The sequence below is a fragment of the Alexandromys fortis genome, unplaced genomic scaffold (genome assembly GCF_014885135.2).
Source record: "Alexandromys fortis isolate MF-2015 unplaced genomic scaffold, M_Fortis_MF-2015_v1.1 scaffold_72, whole genome shotgun sequence".
Lineage (NCBI taxonomy): Eukaryota > Metazoa > Chordata > Mammalia > Rodentia > Cricetidae > Alexandromys > Alexandromys fortis.
Window position 1 is genome coordinate 8,604,868 of NW_026067969.1, and position 21,512 is coordinate 8,626,379.

Genomic DNA, 21,512 nt, shown 5'->3' on the forward strand with positions numbered 1-21,512 from the left:
TTTCATTTTTTTTAATTTATTTATTTATTTATTATGTATACAACATTCTGTCTATGTGTATGCCTGCAGGCCAGAAGAGGGCACCAGACCCCATTACAGATGGTTGTGAGCCACCATGTGGTTGCTGCGAATTGAATTCAGGACCTTTGGAAGAGCAGGCTTAACCTCTGAGCCATCTCTCCAGCCCCATTTTTTTTTTGTTTTTTGTTTGTTTTTCGAGACAGGATTTCTCTATGTAACAGTCCTGGATGTCTAGAACTCACTCTATAAACCAGGCTGGTCTTGAACTCACACAGAGCCCCTGCCTCTGCCTCCTGAGTGCAGGAGTGTGTTTCACCACAGCAACAGTGATGCAGTCTCATGGTTGCTAATGAGTCTTCAGAGCTGGCTGCTTGGGAGGACTGACAGAGCCCTGAGGTCTGGGTACTCACCCTATAGGAACTAAATCACAGGATGTCACTGCTACCCGAGAACAGGGGTGCTAGAACCTGGACCACCTGAAGAGCAGCCCTGGCTCCTGCTGCCATACCCCAACTGACCTCCATGATGTCCTTAATGACCGGGGTCCATCGCGAGAGCTGGTAGGTCTGCTCACTGATGCGCTCCTTCCGCTCCGGCTTGCTTCTGCGGCGTAATGTGGACTGAAAGCAAGCACACAGCAGTCAGGCTCCAATCAGAACCACCTGGGGCTCAGTGACCTGGAAATTCCCTCAAGGACCCTCTTCGGAATTAGCACTGACAATGAAAATTAAAGGAGAGGTTCTGCCTAGTGTAGCCCCCAAGATGAACCTCTTTAAGAAACTCTGAAAACAAGGGGTACTTGAGAAAATGTGCTTCTATTTTGTTGTTGTTGTTCTACTGTTTTGTTTAGTAACACAGGGTTTCTCTGTGAAATAGCTCTGGCTATCCTGGAACTCACTTTGTAGACCTGGCCTCGAACTCACAGAGATCTGCCTGCCTCTGCCTCCCAAGTGCTGGGATTAAGAATGTGGTATTAAAGCCACCATGCCCAGCTCAAAGCATGGACCTTTAACCATGAAGAGCAGCAAATGGGGCTGTGGTGGTCTGAATCAGAACGGTCATATATTTGAATGCTTAGGTACCAGGGAGTGTCGCTATTTGAAAAACCTAGAAGGATTACGAGTTATTGCCTTGTTGGAGGAAGTGTGTGTGTCACTGGCTGTAGCCTTTGTGGTCTCAAGATTCCATGCCAGACCCAGCCCCTAACTCAGCCCCTGGGTCAGCTACTTCTCCAGCATCAGGCATGCCTGCCGCCTTGGTCCCTGCTATGACGACAATGGACTAAACCTCTGAAATTGTAAGCCACTTGAATGCTCTCTTTTATGAGATACCTTGATCATGGCGTCTCTTCACAGCAACAAAACAGTGACTAAAGCAGGAGTTCAAACATGTAAATGCGGGGCTGGAGAGATGGCTCAGTGGTTAAGAGCATTGCCTGCTCTTCCAAAGGTCCTGAGTTCAATTCCCAGCAACCACATGGTGGCTCACAACCATCTGTAATGAGGTCTGGCCTGTAGGCATACAGACAGAACATTGTATACATAATAAATAAAAAAAAAAAAAACATGTAAATGCTGTGATCAAAAACATCTTAAAAATCCACACTGGTATGGTGACTCACACCTATAATCCCAACACTGGGAGGCTGAAGTCAGGGTATTATTATGAATTCAAGACCAGTCTTGGGCTACAGAGTGAGACTCTGTCTCAAAACAAACAAACAAACAAACAAACAAACAAACAAAAAGGTAGTTAAAAATAATTTGCTAGTTTGGTGGTAGTGGTGCACGCCTTTAATCCCAGCATTTGGGAGACAGAGGCAGGTGGATCTTTGTGAGTTTGAGGCCAGCCTGGTCTACAGAGCAAGTTTCAGTACAGCCAGGGCTACACAGAGAAACCCTGTCTTAAAAAGCAAAACAAAACAAAATTAGCTGTCTATTAATGAGAACACACTAGTTGGGCATGACTAGTTGGGTTTCTGCTTCGTGCCAGCAGCATGGGCTGTCCTAGGTGAATCAGTTCCACTGTTTCAAGCCTTTGTGACCCAAGTTATAAAGACACCTGCCAGCTGCAGTCACTGTCAGGTCAATGGAACCCAGTCCCTCTTGAAGATCCCAGTTGGTTTTGCCAGCCCTGCTCCATGGGTTGTCTGCCTCCAGGGGGAGACACACAGTGGGGCTCCTCCGCCTGGGATTCATGGCACTGCCCAAAACGGAGTTTCTGCCCACCATCTCAGAGCGCACGGTGTAGCCCCTACCTTCTGAACCATCTGCCTGATGTCACTCTCAGTCACCTCACTGCTACAGGTTAGCGTGAGTGACAGGCTCACCTGATCAGGTGATGCTGCCACCCTCACAGGGGGTGATGAAGCAAGGTCACATGAGCTGTGATGGGAAAACTGGGTGGCCCATTTCAGATGCGTTCAGAGATGGCTCAGTTTAGAGACCGTGTGACTTCTAGACACACGTCTAGTTCCTGACTTTGAATTCATTGTCCTTTCTGCCCTCATCTCTGATTCTGTCTCTCCTATTCTCTCTTCTGTCTCCCCCCTCCCTCCGTCCGTCTCCCTCTTCCCCTTTCTTGGTGCTGAGGGTGGTACACAGCCACATCATGGGGACTGTCAATCATGAATGCCAACCTCCCACAACCTCCCTGCCTACAAACTGGCCCTTACGTCCGTGACGATGGGCACACCAAGGTGAGCCATGTTGGTGATGATCTCACTGTCCTCCGGGGGGATCTGGGCATGCTGGATGAGTTTGTTTAGGTTCTCCTCAGTGATGCCTGAAAAACAAGACTCCTGTCATACACCTAGCCCTGCCGTTCCCACCCAATGGCTTCCCTTCTCCTTCTCGGAGTTCCAGATAGTGCTCTGTCAGCCACATCTACGGTAGGCTCAGAATAAGCTTGCACCCTACTTCAGCCCCTTGGGGATCTGCCCCCCACCCCCCGTCTGTTCCCATCCACCTGGCTTCCCAGCAGTCTTTCCTCACTTTCACCCTGACCAAAGTCACACCAGGCAAGAAAGCCTCATTACCCGTTTTTTGTACAATGGCATGGGTGAACAACTGTTTTAGATAGGTCTCGCAGTCTAGGCTGCCCTTGAACTCCTGATACCCCTGCCTCTACCTCACAAAGGATTGCACACTTGAATACCAGCTGTTACAGGAAGGTCTCAACTACTAATGAGAGGCCACCTGCAAACCCCTGGCAGACTGAGTGCTAGCAAACTGTCAGGAAAAGTCAGATGGCTCTGTCTGTGTCACCTGCTTCTTGTCCATCAGGCTGCTGAGCAGGCTCAGTCTGTGATGCACCTGACCTGGTCCCACTCCAGTTCCCCCGCCCGGTTCTCCCCGCCCAGGGTGCCTCTTCCTCCTGCTCCTACCGTTCTTCAGGAAGATGTAGAGGAGGATGATGCGGATTTTGTCGTAAGTGCTGACGTTCGCATCCAGAAGGATGGGGACAATGGCTCTCATGGGGTCCTTGATTTTCTCCCCCTCGGCATCTGTGCCCATCGCCAGGTCCTGGAGAAAACACACCAGGCTGGCCCTATTTCTGATGACCGTCTGGGCAAGTGGTGACTCTCAGCAAGTTTGTGATCTATAAATGCCTAACTCTGGTGTGGCAGGGGCAGGCTGTGTGCTGGGCTCCTCCAGGAATGGGCTGGCATAAGCCAGATGGCTATGCACAAGAGCCCTGAGAGAGCAGGCTTGGTAACTGGTCACACTGGAGTAAAAGTGTGCTGTTTCCTGCAAGGGGACACCAGGGGACCTAAACCTGATAGACACCTGACCCTGTGAGGGATTTAGGGCTCATTTCCCACCCATGAAAACTGACATCTCAAGGTGCCGCTACATGGCTGGACTCTATAGCCCGACTCCTGGCACAGAGGGCGCTCCGGTTTTCATCTTCCTATAGCCTTTCAAGGGTGAGGAGAAATGAGGGAAGGACTCCCAATGCTGGGAGGACAGAAAGGGTGATGGGAAACAGATGGAAAGCCTGGAATGGGCACAGGCACCGGTGCCACTCACAGCCCGAGTGAGGAGCAACAGGAGCACCCATTCCTGTTTTCACACAGCCACAGCATGCTCGGTAGCCAGGATGGTACCGGGGGCTCCTTTTCCTCTCGGGACCCCAGGAGTTTACACAAACGGTGACCTCACGTTCAGGTGTGGTCTGAGGAAGGCAGGACTCCTTTCCCTGGCCTCTCACCAGTGTTCAGCAGGAAGAAAGCAGATTGGGTCTCACCACGTAACTCTGGCTGAACTGGGGCATACTATCTAGCCCAGGCTTGTCTTGAACTCAAGAAATCCTCCTACCTCTCCTTCCTTAATGCTGAGATTAAAAGTGTGAACCATACCCAGTCTCGTTTTAAACACACTCACACACATACTCACACACTGACTCACACATACACTTACACTCACATACACACATGTTCATACACATGCTCACACACACACATGCTCACAGACACACGCTCATATACACACATGCACACATAACACACACACATATACACTCACACACACACACGTTTATGTGTCATGTTAGTGTGAGTGCCAGGTGCACAGTGGAGGTCAGAGGACAGCTTGTGAGGTTCATCCTCCTTCCATCACCTTGGTTCCAGGGACTGAACTCAGGCTGCCAGGCTGGCAGTAAGCACTTCTATCTGCTGGGCCATTCTGCCAGTCCTAGGCATATTCTCTAAGCTCAGGGAAACGCAACTCGTAACTAATTCAATCTTTTTTATTTTTTTAAAATTTATTTATTAAGTATACAGTGTTCCGTCTGCATGTATGCCTGCAGGCTAGAAGAGGGCACCAGATCTCATTACAGATGATTGTGAGTCACTGTGTGGTTGCTGGGAATTGAATTTAGCACCTTTAGAAGAGCAGGTAATGCTCTTAACCACTGAGCCATTACCAAATTTTGATTTTGGTTTTTTGTTTCTGTTTTTCAAGACAGGGTTTCTCAGTGTAGCCCTGGCTGTCCTGGAACTACCTCTTGTAGACCAGGCTGGCCTTGAACTCACAGAGATCCACCTACCTCTGCCTTCTGAGTGCTGGAACTAAAGGCAAGCATTGCTGCCACCACCTAGCCCTTTTTTTTAGTTTTTAGAGACAGGGTCTCACTATATACCTCTGGCTGTCCTAGAATGTATGTAGACTAGACTGGCCTCAAGCCCATAGAGATCCACCTGCCTCTGCCTCCTGAGTACTGGGATTGCAGGTGTGCACCACCATAACCAGCTTAATACTTCTTAATATTTTTAAGTACTTCAAAAAAATTGTGCTCCCAAAGTTAATCAGGACTTGCTTTTTTATTTTTTCTTTCTTTCTTTCCCTTTTTTTTGATTTTTCAAGGCAGGGTTTCTTTGTGTAACCCTGGCCTGAACTTGTTCTTATTGACGTGCTATAACTTGCTTTCTAGATGGCTGAGCTCTTGGGGGGGGGGGGAGCGCGTTTGTGGAGACTGCCTGAGAAATGGGTGCAGTTTTGGAGGGAGGGCTGCTTCCCTTCTAACCCAGTCAACACTACTGGACAGGGCATGCAAACCTACACTGCGCCTCTCACACCGAGCCAAGAGGACGATCTCAGCCCCACACTGAGCACGAGCTGATGTTTTTCTATAAAGCCTTCAGAATGGCTTTGGTGGGGGTGAGGTGGGTGTGATGGGGTCTCACTAAGTTGTCCAGGCTACCCTGAAACCTATGCTCCTCCTGGCTCAGTCTCCTAGGCAGCTGCGGTTACAGGCCTATGCCACCAAGTCTGGCACTTCAAATCTTCCAGTGTCTTCTTCCTTCCTTAGAAGCTGACAGGCTAGGAGAATGGCTCAGAGCACAAGGGCTGTTGGTCTATGTGAGGAGTGGATCTGAGCTGAGACCTCTAACCCAGGGGCTGGAAATCAGCGACAAAACAGCTGTCACACAGCTTAGTGGCTTTGCCACGTTTCTGGGTTGGGTACTCTACACAGGTGAAAATGATGTCTGTGCTGAGTTAGCCAGTAGGGAAAAGGATGCGGAGGACACCAAACACACCCGCAATGGCAGAAGTCTGTCTAAACTCAACCCCTAAGCCTGTGACTAGCAATGTTTCGGGAGGACTCAGGCCCTGCTGCAGCATTGGCATCCCGGGCTCCAAAACTGGTCTCATCATAGCGGGACCAGGACATAGGAGAACACAAACATCAGCCGGCCCGGCCAGGCTCACAACTCCTCAGGACTGTCTTCTGCCATTCCAGGAAAAGCAGAGCCGTTGGAAAGAGCCAGGCATGCAAAATCCAAGTGGCACAGCACTCCAGATGCATCTAGGCCCTACCCGCCAGAGCGGAGCCAAACTGGCCCTACAGCTGAGACAGCCGGGGTCATGGGCTCGCCTTCTCTAGATCCTATGATTCTGAAAGATGTTCGAGGTCAGAGGTTAACATTATGGGGTGAATCACAATCACACTGCAGGGCAGGAGTTCTGCCATGCAAAAAGGAAAGGAAGACAGCCCTACCTGCTCCACACGACAGAGCTTGTCCACGGTGCCTTGGTAATGCTTCATACAGTCCTCAGCAAGGTGCAGGTGGGTCGAATACTAGGGAAAGCACAAGACTCAGTGAAGTCACTGACTCACGGGACACTGAGCGTCCTCACTAAAAAGACCCCAATGCCCCAGCTACAACAGAAAATAAATGTATTATTGGGAGAGTGGGGTAATTCACGGCCTACAGGTGAGAAAGGAGAAATCTTTTAGGGGGTGGGGTGGCATGAGGCACACCTCCCTCTAGAAGCAGCTCCCTGAGCACGGGACAGGTGCAGCGCGGGTAAGCACGCTGCAGGTAAGCGATACAGGTTCACCTTTACGATCAGGACACAGAAGCCCTGAGGCTCCCCTGGCCCTCTCTCTGATCAGCCACTCTGAGGGAAGCCAGAGCTGTGTGAGGACAGCCAGCACCGGCTAAGGCCTGTGAGGTGAGGAACTGAGGCCTCCAGTCAACAGCAAGGGAGAAGAAAGAAAGGAAAAGATGAAGAAGAGGGCCGGGACAGGAAATGAGGTTTCAGCCTTTCTTCAGTCTCCCTTTCCTTCCTCTCCTAATGCAAACTCAGTCTAAAATCTGCAGATTTCCATGACTGGACTGGGACAGCGGCATGGCGTGGGAAATCCTGCAGCTCAGCTCCTCCCAGTCAGATGGTCTGGGCAGGGGTGGGGAATGGGAGGTGGGGGGTGGAAGAAAGGGGGAAGTGGGAGGGGCTTCTCCGTACCTTGCTGAGCTCCTTCTGGTACTGGGGCATTTTCTTCAGCATCTGGGACAGGTCTCGCATGGTGGTCTGTGGGGAAGGAAGCACGGTGTCACTAGACCTAATGGAGCCTTGTGAAGCTGGAGGGCATGTGACAGGACAGCAGCCGCTTTAGACTCCACAAGGGTCCACTCAAGGACACAAATATTGGCCGGGCACACCTTCAATCCCAGCACTCAAGAGGCAGGGGCAGGTGAATCTCTGTGAGTTTGAGGTCAGCCTGGTTTACAAGAGCTAGTTCCAGGACAGGCTCCAAAGCCACACAGAGAAACACTATCTTGAAATACAAAACAAAAAACCAAAACCAAACAACAACAACAAAAAGGTCACAAATGTAGTCACAACTGTCAACAGGTGGAGAATTAAACCCTGATGTTTAGCTATAAATTTTTAAAATGAGATATATTTTTTATTGCATATACTTTAAAAGATTTATACAACTACATGTCTGAGTGTGGGTTTATGCACATTTGAATTCGGGTGTCAGTGGAGGCCAGAAGAAGGCATTGGATCCTCTGGATCTGGAGTTACAGACAGTTGTGAGTCGATGTGGGTTCTGAGAACTGCACTTGGGTCCTCCGCAAGAGCAGCAAGTGCTCTTAATCACTGAGCCGTCTCTCCAACCTTTTAAGTTATACTTTAATTAGTCAGTCTGTGTGCAAGTGCACATGCACGAACACCACAGCACACTTAGAGCAGTTTGGGGACAGCTTGCAGGAGTCAGTTTTCTCCTGACATGTGGCTTCCAGGAACTAAACGCTTAGGTTGACAGGCTTGGCAGCACGTGCCTCCACCTGCTGAACCATCTTGGTTGGGATTAAAGGCAAACACCACATCTTGCTGGGCAGGATGTTTCTAACAGAGTAAAAAGAGGCCAGAGCCGGGGTGACCTCAGTAGGTGAGGTTATGAATTCTTAGTATACCACAAGCTAAAGCACTCATGATTCGCCTGGCTTAAGATCAGTTATGCTCCTAAATGGTAAATCCTAATCCTCGGGGTATGAGAAAGCAGCTGTCCACAGACACCGGAAGACAAGGGCTCTTTCAGAAAGATAGGACCTGTCTGTTGTGCTGGAGATCGAACCCAAGGTCTGTGCTGTGAAGCAAGCACTCTATAACAGACCCACATCTCATGCTCCAGAGCTTGGGGTTTTTTTTCGTTTTGTTTTAAGGTATGAATCTTAAATGTAAAAATAAAGCAGACATTTAGTGAGGGAGAAATATGGCCCTGTCCACTCCCCTAGGGGGACACAGAGAAGACAGGGACTGACCCTCAGGTTATCTGAGCACTGGCGTGACTTGCCAACCCTCCCCCCCAGGACTTCAAGACATGAGTGGGCTTACCTTCTCTCCAGTATTCATCCTCTTGCTAGAGGAAAAGTCCTTCAGAGACCGGGTGACCTCCCTGCAAAATGGGGGGGAGGCAGCCATGCTCAGCACTGTGTCCCGGGCTCTCTGCAGAGATCACTGAAGCCACATGCAGTTTTCCTTGGGACTAGGTGGCAATCTCTTCCCACTGAGGTATATGTTTAGAGTGGAGGATACATGCTCTTCTCGCTGATCCTCTAAACCACTGGTCTCCAGAGCAGGGTGTGTCAGATGGCTCAAGGGGCAAGGGGGACAGTACTGGATGTCCACCCATGTTTATTTTCTTTTCCAAATGCACATATATTGGAACATTCATGTTTTATGTTTGGAAAATACAAATCTATGTAGTATACAACTTGTCATAAATAAATTTAGTAACAAGAAATGTTGGTTGGGATTTCCTCCCCAGTATTGGGCATGGTGGCATACATCTTTAATCCTAGCAGAGGCAGGGGAATCTCTGAGTCTGAGACTAGCCTTGTCTACAGAGCGAGTTCTAGGACAGCCAGGGTTACACAGAGAAACCCTGTCTTAATAAACAACAAGAAAAAATCTCCCCCCATTAGAACACTATTTTTGTGGAGCTGGGGGTGGAACCCAGGGCCGTGTCAATGGCAGGAAAAAGCTCCGCCTCTGAGCTGCATCCTAAGCCTATGGCTCAGTATTTTTTTTTCAAGATTTATTTATTATGTATAAAATGCTCTGCCTGCATTGTAGGCCTGTATGCCAGAAGAGGGCGCCAGATCTCATTATAGGTACCTGGGAGGTAAAATGTGGTTGATGGAAACTGAACTCAGGACCTCTGGAAGAACAGCTAGTGCTCTTAACCTCTGAGCCATCTCTGCAGCCCAGCTCAGTATTTAAGGCTGAGTGATCAAAAGGCTTTGGTTACCACGTCCCTAAACAGAACCCCCGAAGGGAGCAAAGCCTTCCTACTTTTCCTCGTGGATTTCATGAGGCTACTCCAGCTGAAGGAGACGAGTGTGGCTTTCTGGAAAGGTCTGCTGTCTCTTCCTAACCGTGTTTACACACGGGAACATCATGAGCTCTCTCAAGGGGTGCCTCAGTTGGAGGACCAGGCGAGACCTGCCCGGCAGCTCCCGGGCAGCCAGTGTGCACAGTGGGATGGACTGGCTTCAACACCCCATGTTTCCGAGGCGCTCCCCTGCGAGTGCTACCCATTCTTCCCAGGGTCCTCAGAATGCCTGTCCTGAGCGGTGGGTGTCTTAAGTTGGGGAAGGTGGAAAAGCACGCATGCAAGGAACAGGAAACCAGTCAGTTTCGACAGCATGTCAGCAGCTGTGCCAAGAGGGTGAGTTCATTTGCCAGGCTGCTAGGTGTACAGAGCCACTCCCAGCCCAGGGTTAAGGGCCCACCCTGGGGAAGGTGCGGCAGGGTTCTTACTGGGACACCTCTGCGATGTGCTTGTGGCGCAGCGCGATCCACAGGTCGTCGTCCTCATCCAGAAGCACCTCCTTCACCCGCGCCTCTCCAATGCCGCTGGTCTCGTATCTGCAGGAGAGAGAACCTAGGTGGCCTGGCTCCCCATGGCACTTTCTGGGCCCCCTCTGGATGTTTTGTTGGTTTTATGAGACATGATTTCGTGTATATCCCAGGCCAGCTCCAAGCTAAAATAGCTAAGACAGGCCTTGAACTCTTGATCCTCGAGCCTGCACCTCCCAAGTGCTAGGATCACAGGTGTGCACTACCACACCAAGATGTCTCCTTAGGTTCCTAAGGATGACAACTGTGTTCTCAGCTGCCACCTGATTCCGGGCGTGGCTCATAATGCCACTGACCACCTCACAGCTGGCCAGGTCACCTGGGACAACACCAAGAGGGTAATTCCCTGGGCAAAGAGAAAGGGCTCTGCCCAAAGCCAACAACCCGGGAGGAAGTCCGGGCAGGAATCCCAAGGAGATTCCAAAAGGGAGAAGGGCTGAAAGTTCAGGACCTTTCTGTCTCAGGCTCCTGAGTGCTGAGATTACAGGCAGGTAATATTTTTATAAGGAAGAAAGCAGTTCCACTGCAAAGAACAGTCAGTTAGAAACCCTGATGAAATATTTTACCAGGACTGGAGAGATGGCTCCGTGGTTAAGGGCATGTCCCCCCAAATACGCTTATCATTATGACACACATGCACACTACGCATACACACAAAGGTAAAAAGTGAAAAACCCCCAAACATGTCCTTTTCCTTAGGCAGAGGAATCCCAGTCATCTGCAGAGCCCGTCACTGTGGACCCTGTCACTTTCTACTTACTTGTAAACGTCATTTTCGATAGGCAGCAGGTCATAACTCATAGCCTGAAAAGTCAATTCATGAAGCACAGGAGAGCTGGGGTCAAAGCCACGATCCAGGATCAGGAGCTGGGACCGTGCCTTGTCAGGACCCTGGCAAGAAACAGAGAGATGCTTCAGAAGCCACGCAACCAACTTGAGTGGCTCCAATGAAGGGAACCGCTTTGCTACAGAGCTACAGGAATTGAGCTCAGTGGGTGCTGTGCCTGGTGCCTGACAAGAGAACCAGTTCCTGCCGGGGATGTGCCAGTTTACCAGGGGCCTCCTGACACAGCCCCGAAGCTATGGCTGGGGCCAAAGTGAGCGTATGCAACAGAGCACAAGTTCATGACGAATGGGTGACTAACTGGAGTGAGTACCCAACACTGAGGGGTCCAAGTACAAGTCCACAGCACTAACGGAAGAGCTCTGTGTCTGGGGATCCGCTAGGGTATCACACACACTAAGTAAGCATGCACTCTGCCTCTGGGCAGCGCCCTAGCCCCCAGCTCTGTATCTCAGCGGCAGCGTTGGTTACACAAAACTCCGTATGTGTTAAGAGTGCAGAGAACTATGCGTATGTGGAGCATACGCATGGACTTGTGGAACCAGTGAGGCACACTGCATAGACAGAAGAGAATGCCTGTTGTCAACTAGCTGTCTTTGCTAGTCTGCTACTGGGCATTCAGGGCTGAAGCTGGGAGGACAAACAGGACATTCTGAATGCTTCTGCGTCAGCCTGCCCCAGAGGAACGGGCACTTCACTGGAGATCACTATGCAGGAGAAGGAGAAGTAGCCCTCACATTCTCTCTGTGAGTTGCAGGGCTATGCCGGCTCAAGGTCGGCCATGTAAACAGTTTACTCAGAATGAGGGCCTCGCCATCCAAGGCCAGGCTTACCTCTCCCATTGTGGGGTCATCAGCTTTGTAAGCGTCCAGCTTGTCCTGGATCAGCTGAGCCAGCAAGGCATTGTCCTTGTATTCCCTGACCAAAGGAGAAAGACAGAGGGTAAGCCACCTGTGCATCTAAATAACATGCCAAGAGCCTCCAGGCGGGACGCCAGCAGTGCAGGAGAGCTGGGAGCTTCTTCTATATTAGAATTTTACCATAAGAATGGACCCATGGATGTGAGGCATGGCAGCTCATGCTTAGAATCCTGGCACTTGGGAGGCTCGGGAAGAATAGCCACCACAAGTTTAAGGCCAGCCCGGGCTACATAGCAAGACCCTGCCTCAAGAACAAGCAAACCCATATGCTACATATGTAGTTTAAAAAGAAAAATCAAATGCTCTGCTGAGTACCTAGTCTGTAAAGGATTTTTCTTGTTTCTTCTTCTAGCTGAAGTAGAAGCAGAAATAATCTTCATTTCACTCAACCCCCTTTGCCTCTTAGAAGACAGGCCTGCAATCTGCACTTTCGCAAACCTCAGTGTCCCTGTCGCTCTGTTCCCAGCTCAAGCTCCTGCTACTGTGTCAGGAAGATGGGCATACCCAAGCCTCAGCAGACCAGGACAGAAGGGCAGGCTCAGCCCACGGCCCTCAGAACCACTCAGAGTCACACATTGGCGGCCCTGGCCTCATGCATCTGCTGGGCCTGAGCAGCACAGAGGCCTTGCTCCCTAGACCAGTCCATCCTTTTTGCCCAGAGCTGCCATCACTCAAGCCCAGGCCTTCTGCTTGCATTTGGCGACCTGGCTTCACAGCCCCCTCCTGCTTCTCCTTGCCCTGATGTGCTCTCCTGTCCCAACCCCTCAGGAGGTCTCGTGATATTAAACTTGCCCTACATGGCTACTATGCCACACTACACTTGCCCTTTGCTTACGCCAGCAGCAGAGTCAATGCCCTCACCCTTTCTTACCCATCTACTGAAAGCTGAACCCACTTGATGGAGGAAGGACATTGGTTAATTATAATAAAGAAACTGCCTTGGCCCATTTTATTGGTTAGAACATAGGTGGGTGGAGTAAACAGAAGAGAATGCTGGGAGAAAGAAGCAGAGTGAGGAGTCGCCATGATTCTCCCACGCCAGACAGATGCAGGTTAAGATCCTCCCTGGTAAGCCACCTCATGGGCTACACAGAATATTAGAAATGGGTTAGATTAATATGTAAGAGCTAGCCAATAAGAAACTGGAACTAGCCGGGCCAGGCAGTGTTTAAAAGAATACAGTTTCCGTGTAATTATTTCTGGGCATAAGCTAGCCATGTGGGCGGCCGGGTGCCAGGGACGCAGCCTCGCTGCTCTTAATTCAACAGAGTGGCGCCCAACGTGGGGCTCGAACCCACGACCCTGAGATTAAGAGGCCAGGGACGCAGCCTCGCCGCTCTTAATTCAACACCCACTCTTAAGACCTGCCACATGCCCACTCTACAGCCCTACCCTGTCCTAGGCTAGAGGGCTTTGCTCACTGTGGATGCCCCTAGCACTTGGGTCTGCTGCTTGAAGGCACTGGTGAGCAGGGCCTCAGTGAGCACATCCCTCACTTACTGGGATCCATCATTACTTGCTCGCTGATCCTCGGGAACATCTAAGGGTGGAACTGTGTCTTTAGCTCTAAGGCCCCCAGCACTCAGGAAGTGACGAGTCAATGATTTTATAAAACCCACAGACTGGGGACTATAGAGATGGCTCAGAGGTTAGGAAGGTAGACTTCTCTTCCAGAGGACTCAAGTTCAATTCCCTGCATTTTTTTTTTTGAGACAAGGTTTCTCTGTGTATGCCTGGCTGCCCTGAAATTCATTCTGTAGACCAGGCTGGCATCAAACTCAGGAATCCACCTGCCTCTGCCTCCCAAGTGCTGGGATTAAAGATGTGTACCACCACACCCACTAAATCTTTTTTAAAGATTCAAAGACCTGGCTGGGTGGTGGCATACACCTTTAGTCCTAGCATATGGAGAGGCAGAGGCAGGTGAATCTCCAAGTTTGAGAACAGCCTGGTCTACATAGTGAGTTCCATGATAGTCATGGCTTTGTAGAGAAACCTTATCTCAAAAAACCCAATATATATATGTGTGTGTGTGTGTTTGTGTGTGTGCATGTATATATGTGCATACATATGTGTACACATGTACAAACATACACATATCTCCAAAGACTGTGCCCTTTAGAGAATTATTCACTGTACCTACCTCCCTCCCTCTCTCTCTCTCAATTTTGAATCAGGGTCTTATGTAGCCCAGGCTGGCCTCAAACTTGCTGTGTATCTGAGAACAACTGTGAACTCCTGATCTTTCTGCCTCAGCCACCCACATGCTAAAATTACAGCTGTGCCCCGTCATGCCTGATTTTGTATTTCACTTTCAAAACCTCTGCAAAGATGAAGTTGGTTCGAAAACATTTCAAAGAGAATAAAAACCAGGAAATGACTGCAGTGGCACAGGGGTTTATATTTTGATTATTCAGTAACTAAATATACATATGCTCTTTTCTGGATGTGCTAAGAGGTAAGATAATTGACAGAATATTTTTATTTGTAATTTTTGTGATATGTGCGTGGAGGCATGGCACATGTGTATGGGTGTGAAGACAACTTTGTGGAGTTGGTTCTCTCCTTCTATCTGTTCATGGGTTCCGGGGATTGAACTCAGGTACCTGTGGGACACAAAATATGCCACCCAGAGCAGCCCAGCATGCTGCCTTACCCCCGATACCGCACAGCTGGGTACTCCTTCAGGGTGGCACACAAGGTTGCAATCTGCTCTGCCAGACGTTCCAGGATAGGATTCTTCATCTGAGCCTTGTGGGGGCTGTAGAAGCTTTGGAAAGAATCAGCAGAGTCCAGGGAATACACCTATGAGGAAAACACATTGAGGGGCTGTAAGTCCTAGTGTTGAACTGCTGGAGCATCCTCACCCTGGCAGCCTGCTGCCTCTGTGTACCCCAGTGCCAGGTACTTCCACTATTAGTGAGCAAAACATTCCTGCCCCCCAGGAGTCAGACACATACTAGGGGAAGACACATTAAACACAATGAAAAGTAAATTGTATGAGGTCGAGGACTTGACATGAAGTTGAGAAAAGAATGAAGCAGGTGAAGGGTGTACTGGACAGCTACAAGGGGTGGGTGCCTGGACCCACGCAGGAGGATCTCTGAGAAGGGTTTCAAGGAGCTGAGGTGTTTCTTGCCAGCAGAAGACTTCCGTGAGGAGGGAAGTGTGATGCCAAGGATCTTAGGTTGTGTGCACCTGGGGCATCCGACTACAATGTTGGGGGAGGTCACTGCAAGGGTTCATAGGTCGGTTTAAGTTTGCTTTCAATAAACAAAGGATGAGCTGGAGATTTGTGCCACAACTGTGGGCAAATAAGGGAGCTTTTTATAGGTTTAATAATATCCTGTCTTTGGCAAACGGCTCTAAGACTCCCTCCTCCCCCCACCCCTTTCGGTGAAGGCTGTGGAAGTGAGAATTCTCTTTAAGAGGGAGTACAGCAGCTAACAGAATTCTCCCAAGTTCTTACTCGTGTGAACTACCTGGACTTCATTTTAAAAGTGGTCACTATTATTATTATTATCATCATTATTATTATTATTACCATTATTTTTTAAATAATTCTTTTTTATATTTATTTATTTATTATGTATACAATATTCTGTCTGTGTGTATGCCTGAATGCCAGAAAGGGCACCAGACCTCATTATAGATGGTTGTGAGCCACCATGTGGTTGCTGGGAATTGAACTCAGGATCTTTGAAAGAGTAGGCAATGCTCTTAACCGCTGAGCCATCTCTCCAGGCCCTTATTCCATTATTGAGACTAGGACTTACTCTGTAGTTCAAGATGATTTGGAACTCACTATTAGCTCAGGCTGGTCTTGGATTTAAGGTACTTCTCCCTCAGAATCCCAAGTGCTGGAATCATAAGGATGAGACTGTTTACCTTAAATAGTGATTTCATTCATTTATTTAGCTTGAGACAAGATCTCTCTATGCAGCCCTGGCTGACCTGGAACTCAGTCTATAGATCAGGTCTCAAATTCACGAGATCCGCCTGCCTCTGCCTTTAGTCCTAGGATTAAAGGTGTGGGCCACTATGCCTGGCAAAAAATGATTTTTAAAACTTACTGTTTCTCTGCTGGGTGGTGGTGGCACATGCCTTTAATCCCAGCACTTGGAAGACAGAGGCAGGCGGATCTCTGTGAGTTCAAAGCCAGCCTGGTCTACAAAGTGAGTTCCAGGACAGCTAGAGCTGCTACACAGAGAAACCCTGTGAAACCAAATGAAACCAAAAAGCTTACTATTTCTCATGTTTTCTGAAATAAAATATGCTGTGTGTGCTAAAGCTGGATTCTGTTTAATTCAGTGATGATGGGGTTCGAAGTGAAGAGAGTAAATATATACAGCTCTCCAGCAGGAGACAAGCCAGCTCTACCTCTTCCTGTGCGCTCGCTCTCTCTCTCTCTCTCTCTCTCTCTCTCTCTCTCTCTCTCTCTCTCTCTCTCTCTCTCTCTCTCTCTCGGGCTCATGTAGCCCTGGCTCACCTCAAACTTGTTCTGTACTGAGGGTAACCTTGAATTCCAGATCCTTCTGCCTGCATTCACCTCCCCAGTGCTAGGAACGCAGACCTGTGGCATCACGCTCAGCTTATAAAAACCCAGTTCAAGCCGGGTGATGGTGGCACACACCTTTAATCCCAGCACTCGGGAGGCAGAGGCAGGCAGATCTCTGTGAGTTCGAGACCAGCCTGGTCTACAGAGCTAGTTCCAGGACAGGCTCCAAAGCCGCAGAGAAACCCTGTCTCGAAAAATCAAAATAAATAAATAAATAAATAAATAAATAAATAAATAAATAAAATAAAAACCCAGTTCAAGGCTTCCCGCATCCTAGGCAAACACTACCAACAGAGCTGCGCCCCTAGGCCCACAGCTCTCTAACACAGGCTCCCCTACAGTTTTTGCAGCGGATTCATAAAGATCCAGTAGACATCTTTCATCACCACAGGAAGAATATAAACCCTGTGGCTTCTGATGCCTTTTGCCCAGAGGAAACATTTAGACAGGTCCTAAATATATTCAAATAGATTTTATATCTGCTCTCACCGTCAGCTTCACCTCTGTGAACCTAAAGGCTTCGCTGCTGTTTTTCTTCCCCCCACGGGAAGAACCTTGCTGCTGGGACCTTTGGGTGAGGCTGAGTGAAATGCTAACAGCTGATGACGGAGGTGACCATCTGTTCTCTCAGCACATGACAAGCTGGGGCTAATGCCAATAAAAACAGCCTCCTTTGCGGCAGATGGGCGCTCTGCTCTCTGCCCCTCCTCTCCTCCCTCTTTTAGGAATGGCTACTTGGGGTTATTAGAGGAGTCAGCCAAGATGAGTGAGCGGTGATCAGTGGTGACACATATAAGGAACACAGTGACCATAAGCATCAGCAACGGCAGGTGACTGAGATGACGTGTTGGGCAGACGCATGGAAGACCATTTCCCTTAAATAAACACCACACAGAACACCACTTGCTGATTCAGAAAATGATCCCTTCCCCTCCCAACTGATGGAATAACGAGGAAGCAGACTGCACCTGGGACTCATAGGGCAGAAACGCAATGTTGATTTCCGTCAGCGTCTTGATGACTTTGGCTGCTCGGGATTTCACCAGCTCGTTAAACAGGGCATCTGGACACGCTGCAAGAACAAAGACAACTGTGGGGTTTCCGTCCATCCGCTGACCCAGCCAACAGCTGCGACATCACTGCAGCCCTTGTTCTACTCAGACTTTTAAAAAGGCACCTAGTAAGTTCATCCCATCCTCAAGATATCAGCACCTTGAGGTGTAGAAGAAGTGGAAAACCACCTGCAGGCCCAGCGAACAGACTGAGATACAAGAGCTAACCAAAACTATTTGGGGATCCCATGGGAAAGAAAAAACTGAGGTCACTAAGAAACGGTGAGGAGGAAAGCACCCCAGATTGCAGGGGTATGGAGAAGGAAGACACGGGGCTGAGAGCAGCAGCGCAGGAGGAAAGACAGCTGAGGTGCAGGGCATCGTACTGGCTGACGGTCCCCAGTGCTGTCCTCTGCTTCTTTGATCATCTCTAGGTTCTGTTCCTGGCTGCTCCCTTGCTGGATTCTCAGGGTGGTCTGTGGGTTATCCCGAGGGGAGGGTCTATCTGGTGAAGCCTGCCTCTTTATCTCGGTAACTACCTGGCTCCTAACAGCTTATTAACATACACAAACCCGCACAAAATCAGAAAGCCAACTCTGGGGCGACCGCAGCTGCAGAGACAGAAGGGCTGTCTAATGAAGCACCAAGGAACATTCTTCTCGACAGGAAGCTCTTCATTCTCAGAGGAGCTCATCACAAAATCATGCCTCTTTTGGTAGAGCATGTGAGTGTGTGAGAGAGTGTGTGTGTGTGTGTGTATGAACACGTGCATGTGTGTGAGCAGTCATGTGTGTGAACACTTGTGCATATGTGTATGTGAACACTCATACATGTATTGCATGAACATGTGCATGTGTGAGCAATCATGCATGTGTGTGAACACTCATACATATGTGTATATGAGCACTCATGTGTGTGTGCATGAACATGTGCATGCGAGTAGTCACGTGCATGTATGAGCAGTCATGCATGTGTGTGGTATTTGTGCATGTGTGTGAGCAGTCGTACATGTGTGTGAACACTTGTGCATGTGTGTGTCTTACAGCGCTCATCTTCTCAAGGGATAACTGGATAACTACAGTACAGCACATTTCTGCTGCCCCCTTCTCTCATGGCTCGCAGTGGAGCTAACCTGGGCCAGCAGGAGCAGCTCACGAGGTACTTACAGTCTGTAAAGAACACATGGGCGGCCCGGTATTTAGCAGTCGGTGGGTCCTTAAAGTCACTGATGAGGGAGTGGACGGACTGTGAACAGGAACAAATGCCATTCAACTCAGGTTTAGAATTCAGAGCCACCGCTATCTGACAGAGCCAATCTGCACTAGAGCAAGGGCTTCTGACATGTGACCCAGGCACTGAGTTTGATCAGAACTAGGCTCTGAGCATTAAAGGCAGGACCGAATATACCAGAATGTGGCTGACTCCAGAACAACAGATCAGTGCCACTGGGACCTGGGCTCCTGAGAACAGACCATGGAACCCTTCAGAACCTTCCAGAAGATTCATGTAGATGACACTCTGGCACATTGGCTACAGAAGCTTACCCAAAAGCCAGTGTGAAAACTAGGGGACTTTTTAATATAAAGAGCCCCAGCCTAAGGGTTTCTATGCTGTGCTGAAACACATGGCCACAAGCAGCTTGGGAAGGAAAGGGTTGTTTCAGCTCACTGTTCCATCACTGTCTACCCCTGAGGGAAGGAAGGCAGGGTGGGCACCTGGAGGCGGGAGCTGAGGCGGAGGCCATGGATGGGTGCTGTTGGCTGCCTGCTTTGAAAACACATATCATCCAGGACCACTTGGGCCTAGGAGTGGCACTGCCCACTCTGCGCTGGGCCCTCCCTACAGACTTGCCTATAGCCCATCTGGGGAAGGCATTCTCTCAACTGAACCTTCTTTTCCCAGGTACCTTTTAACTTGCGTCAAACTGACAGAAAACAATCAGTCAAAAGGGAGATGGTGCTTGTATGGATCTGAGCCAAGGAGGACAAATTTGAGTACTAGCCGGAAACTGAAGAAATAAACCCTAGAAACAATGACCAAAGCCTGGAGGTGGAGCTACCTGGAGAGAGCGTGAGGGAGACTAGAACATCAGAGGCAGGGTTTGGAGTCAGCTCTGCCTGCCACTCTGCAATTCCCTCCTTCTCGCTGCAGGAGGCCCCACCCCGCCTATCTCTGACCAATGCTTAAACAGAGCAGCGTGTTAAATGCTTACTTAACCTAGAAATGTCAGGTGTCCTATGCCACACAGCCTAAGCTGGGAACACTGAGGGATTTACCTTCTCCGACGGGGTAATGAGGTACACGGCCTCTAGGCTGGGGAGCGGCTCTCTGCGCTTGTTGATATCCTCCACAACTAGACAAAGACACAGTCCACAGTGATTAGGAGAACTAGAGGCAGTCTGGCCAGGCCCTCGGACAGCAGGTGACAGCAGACAAGGAGCCCTTGCCCTTCCCTAAGCACCACATTCCCTGGAGAGGAAGCCCACGGCTTCACTTTGCCTGAGACGTCAGGAACCCTGAAATCTCTCCACAGAAGACTCTCCCATCCAGCTTGCGTTCCTTGGCCCTTTCTGTGAAGGACAGACTCTGCCCCTCTTCATCTAAATGATCCCCTTGAATTCCATGACTTCATCTGTCAACAACTTTGTTGAGCTAGAGCACTTGTCAAGGACATGTAAGGCCCGAGGTTCACCCTCCAGCACTGCACACCAGGCCACCAAGCCACCCTTTCCTGTGCGTCCCTAACGAGGCACGCAAATACATCTCCCACGTGACTGCATTTCCCCCAGCAGCCTCAAGATGAAGCGCAGCCTGGAACTTTGGTTTTTACTTGTTCTCTTTATAGGCACAGGGCAGGTGATGTAGACCAGGCTGGCCTTGAGTGCAGAGATCCTCCTGCCTCTGCCTCCCAAGTGCTGAGATTGTAGATGATTACGCAGCTGGCACTTTACTGACTGAGCGTCTCCAGCTATTTTCCTCTATTGCTTGTGTTCATCAGAAGCAGCAGTGCAAACGTGAGGTGAGTGGGAAGAGGCCGCCTGCTGCCACTGCTGTGCAGTGTCCCGCACCTATTTAACCGTCCTACTTTATGACATGGCATCTCACTCATAGCCCAGGCTGGGCCCAAACCTCACTACATAGTCCAGACTACTCTTGAATTTATGGTAATCCTCTTAATTTCTGAGTGTTGAGATTACAGACATGTGCCACCACATCCAACTACCCAGTCTCTTCTTTTTCTCCTAATTGTTTTACACTTGTCTATTGATCGAGCTGGTATGTGTATGTGTGTATGCATGCATGTGTGTAATGGAGGTCAGAGGAAAACCTATGGAAATTGGTGCTTTCCATGTGGGTACCAGGAATCAAAGCCATTATCAGACATGGCAGTAATGTCTGTACCCACCAAGCCGTATCACCAGCCCAACCTTTCCATACTTGATGGGTTCTGGCGGCTTTCACATTGGCTTCTTGTAAGCAACAGTCTGCACACTCCTGTGCATGTTTGTGGGGCACACGCCTGAGCCGGTTCAGAACACACATGTAACTCTGAGCCTGCTGGGTCACAAGGCACACATACCTTAAACTTTATCGCATGCTGCCAAGTGCTTTTTAGAGCAGCTGCACTGACAGGCATCCATTACACTGGGGACTACATTCTTCTACTGCTTCACTGACCTTATGACCCTAATCTGGAGCGCCCAGGTGTCTCACAGCCCTCATCAGAATGAAGGTGAGTACTTTGCACCCATGTATCAGCTATTTGGGTCTCTATTACATATTTGTTTTTTTTCCTATTTGGTAGAGTGCTACCTTGCTTTTAAAAATGCTTAGTTTTAAATGACATATATGGGTGTGTGTCTGTGTGTGGGTATGTGCACATGAGTGCAGTGCCCATGAAGGCCAGCAGAGGACAGTAGATCCCCTGGTGAGTCACCTAATGTGGTGCTGGGAACTGAA

General features: G+C 49.4%; 1 protein-coding gene across 2 annotated transcripts in view; it reads right to left on the reverse strand.

The window, feature by feature from the left end:
• The window catches only part of Stxbp1 (syntaxin binding protein 1), a 63,659-nt gene that overhangs the window by 13,206 nt on the left and 28,941 nt on the right, over positions 1-21,512 (reverse strand). For both annotated transcript variants that reach the window (XM_050154953.1, XM_050154954.1), the window contains exons 4-16: positions 19,829-19,905; positions 18,719-18,797; positions 17,469-17,572; positions 14,599-14,747; positions 11,856-11,940; positions 10,939-11,069; positions 10,080-10,187; positions 8,652-8,712; positions 7,272-7,337; positions 6,523-6,603; positions 3,407-3,545; positions 2,696-2,805; positions 540-641 (exon numbers count right to left, since the gene is read on the reverse strand). In XM_050154953.1, coding sequence (XP_050010910.1) covers positions 540-641; positions 2,696-2,805; positions 3,407-3,545; positions 6,523-6,603; positions 7,272-7,337; positions 8,652-8,712; positions 10,080-10,187; positions 10,939-11,069; positions 11,856-11,940; positions 14,599-14,747; positions 17,469-17,572; positions 18,719-18,797; positions 19,829-19,905 — 1,292 coding nt within the window. The remainder of the gene's footprint in view (positions 1-539; positions 642-2,695; positions 2,806-3,406; positions 3,546-6,522; positions 6,604-7,271; positions 7,338-8,651; positions 8,713-10,079; positions 10,188-10,938; positions 11,070-11,855; positions 11,941-14,598; positions 14,748-17,468; positions 17,573-18,718; positions 18,798-19,828; positions 19,906-21,512) is intronic.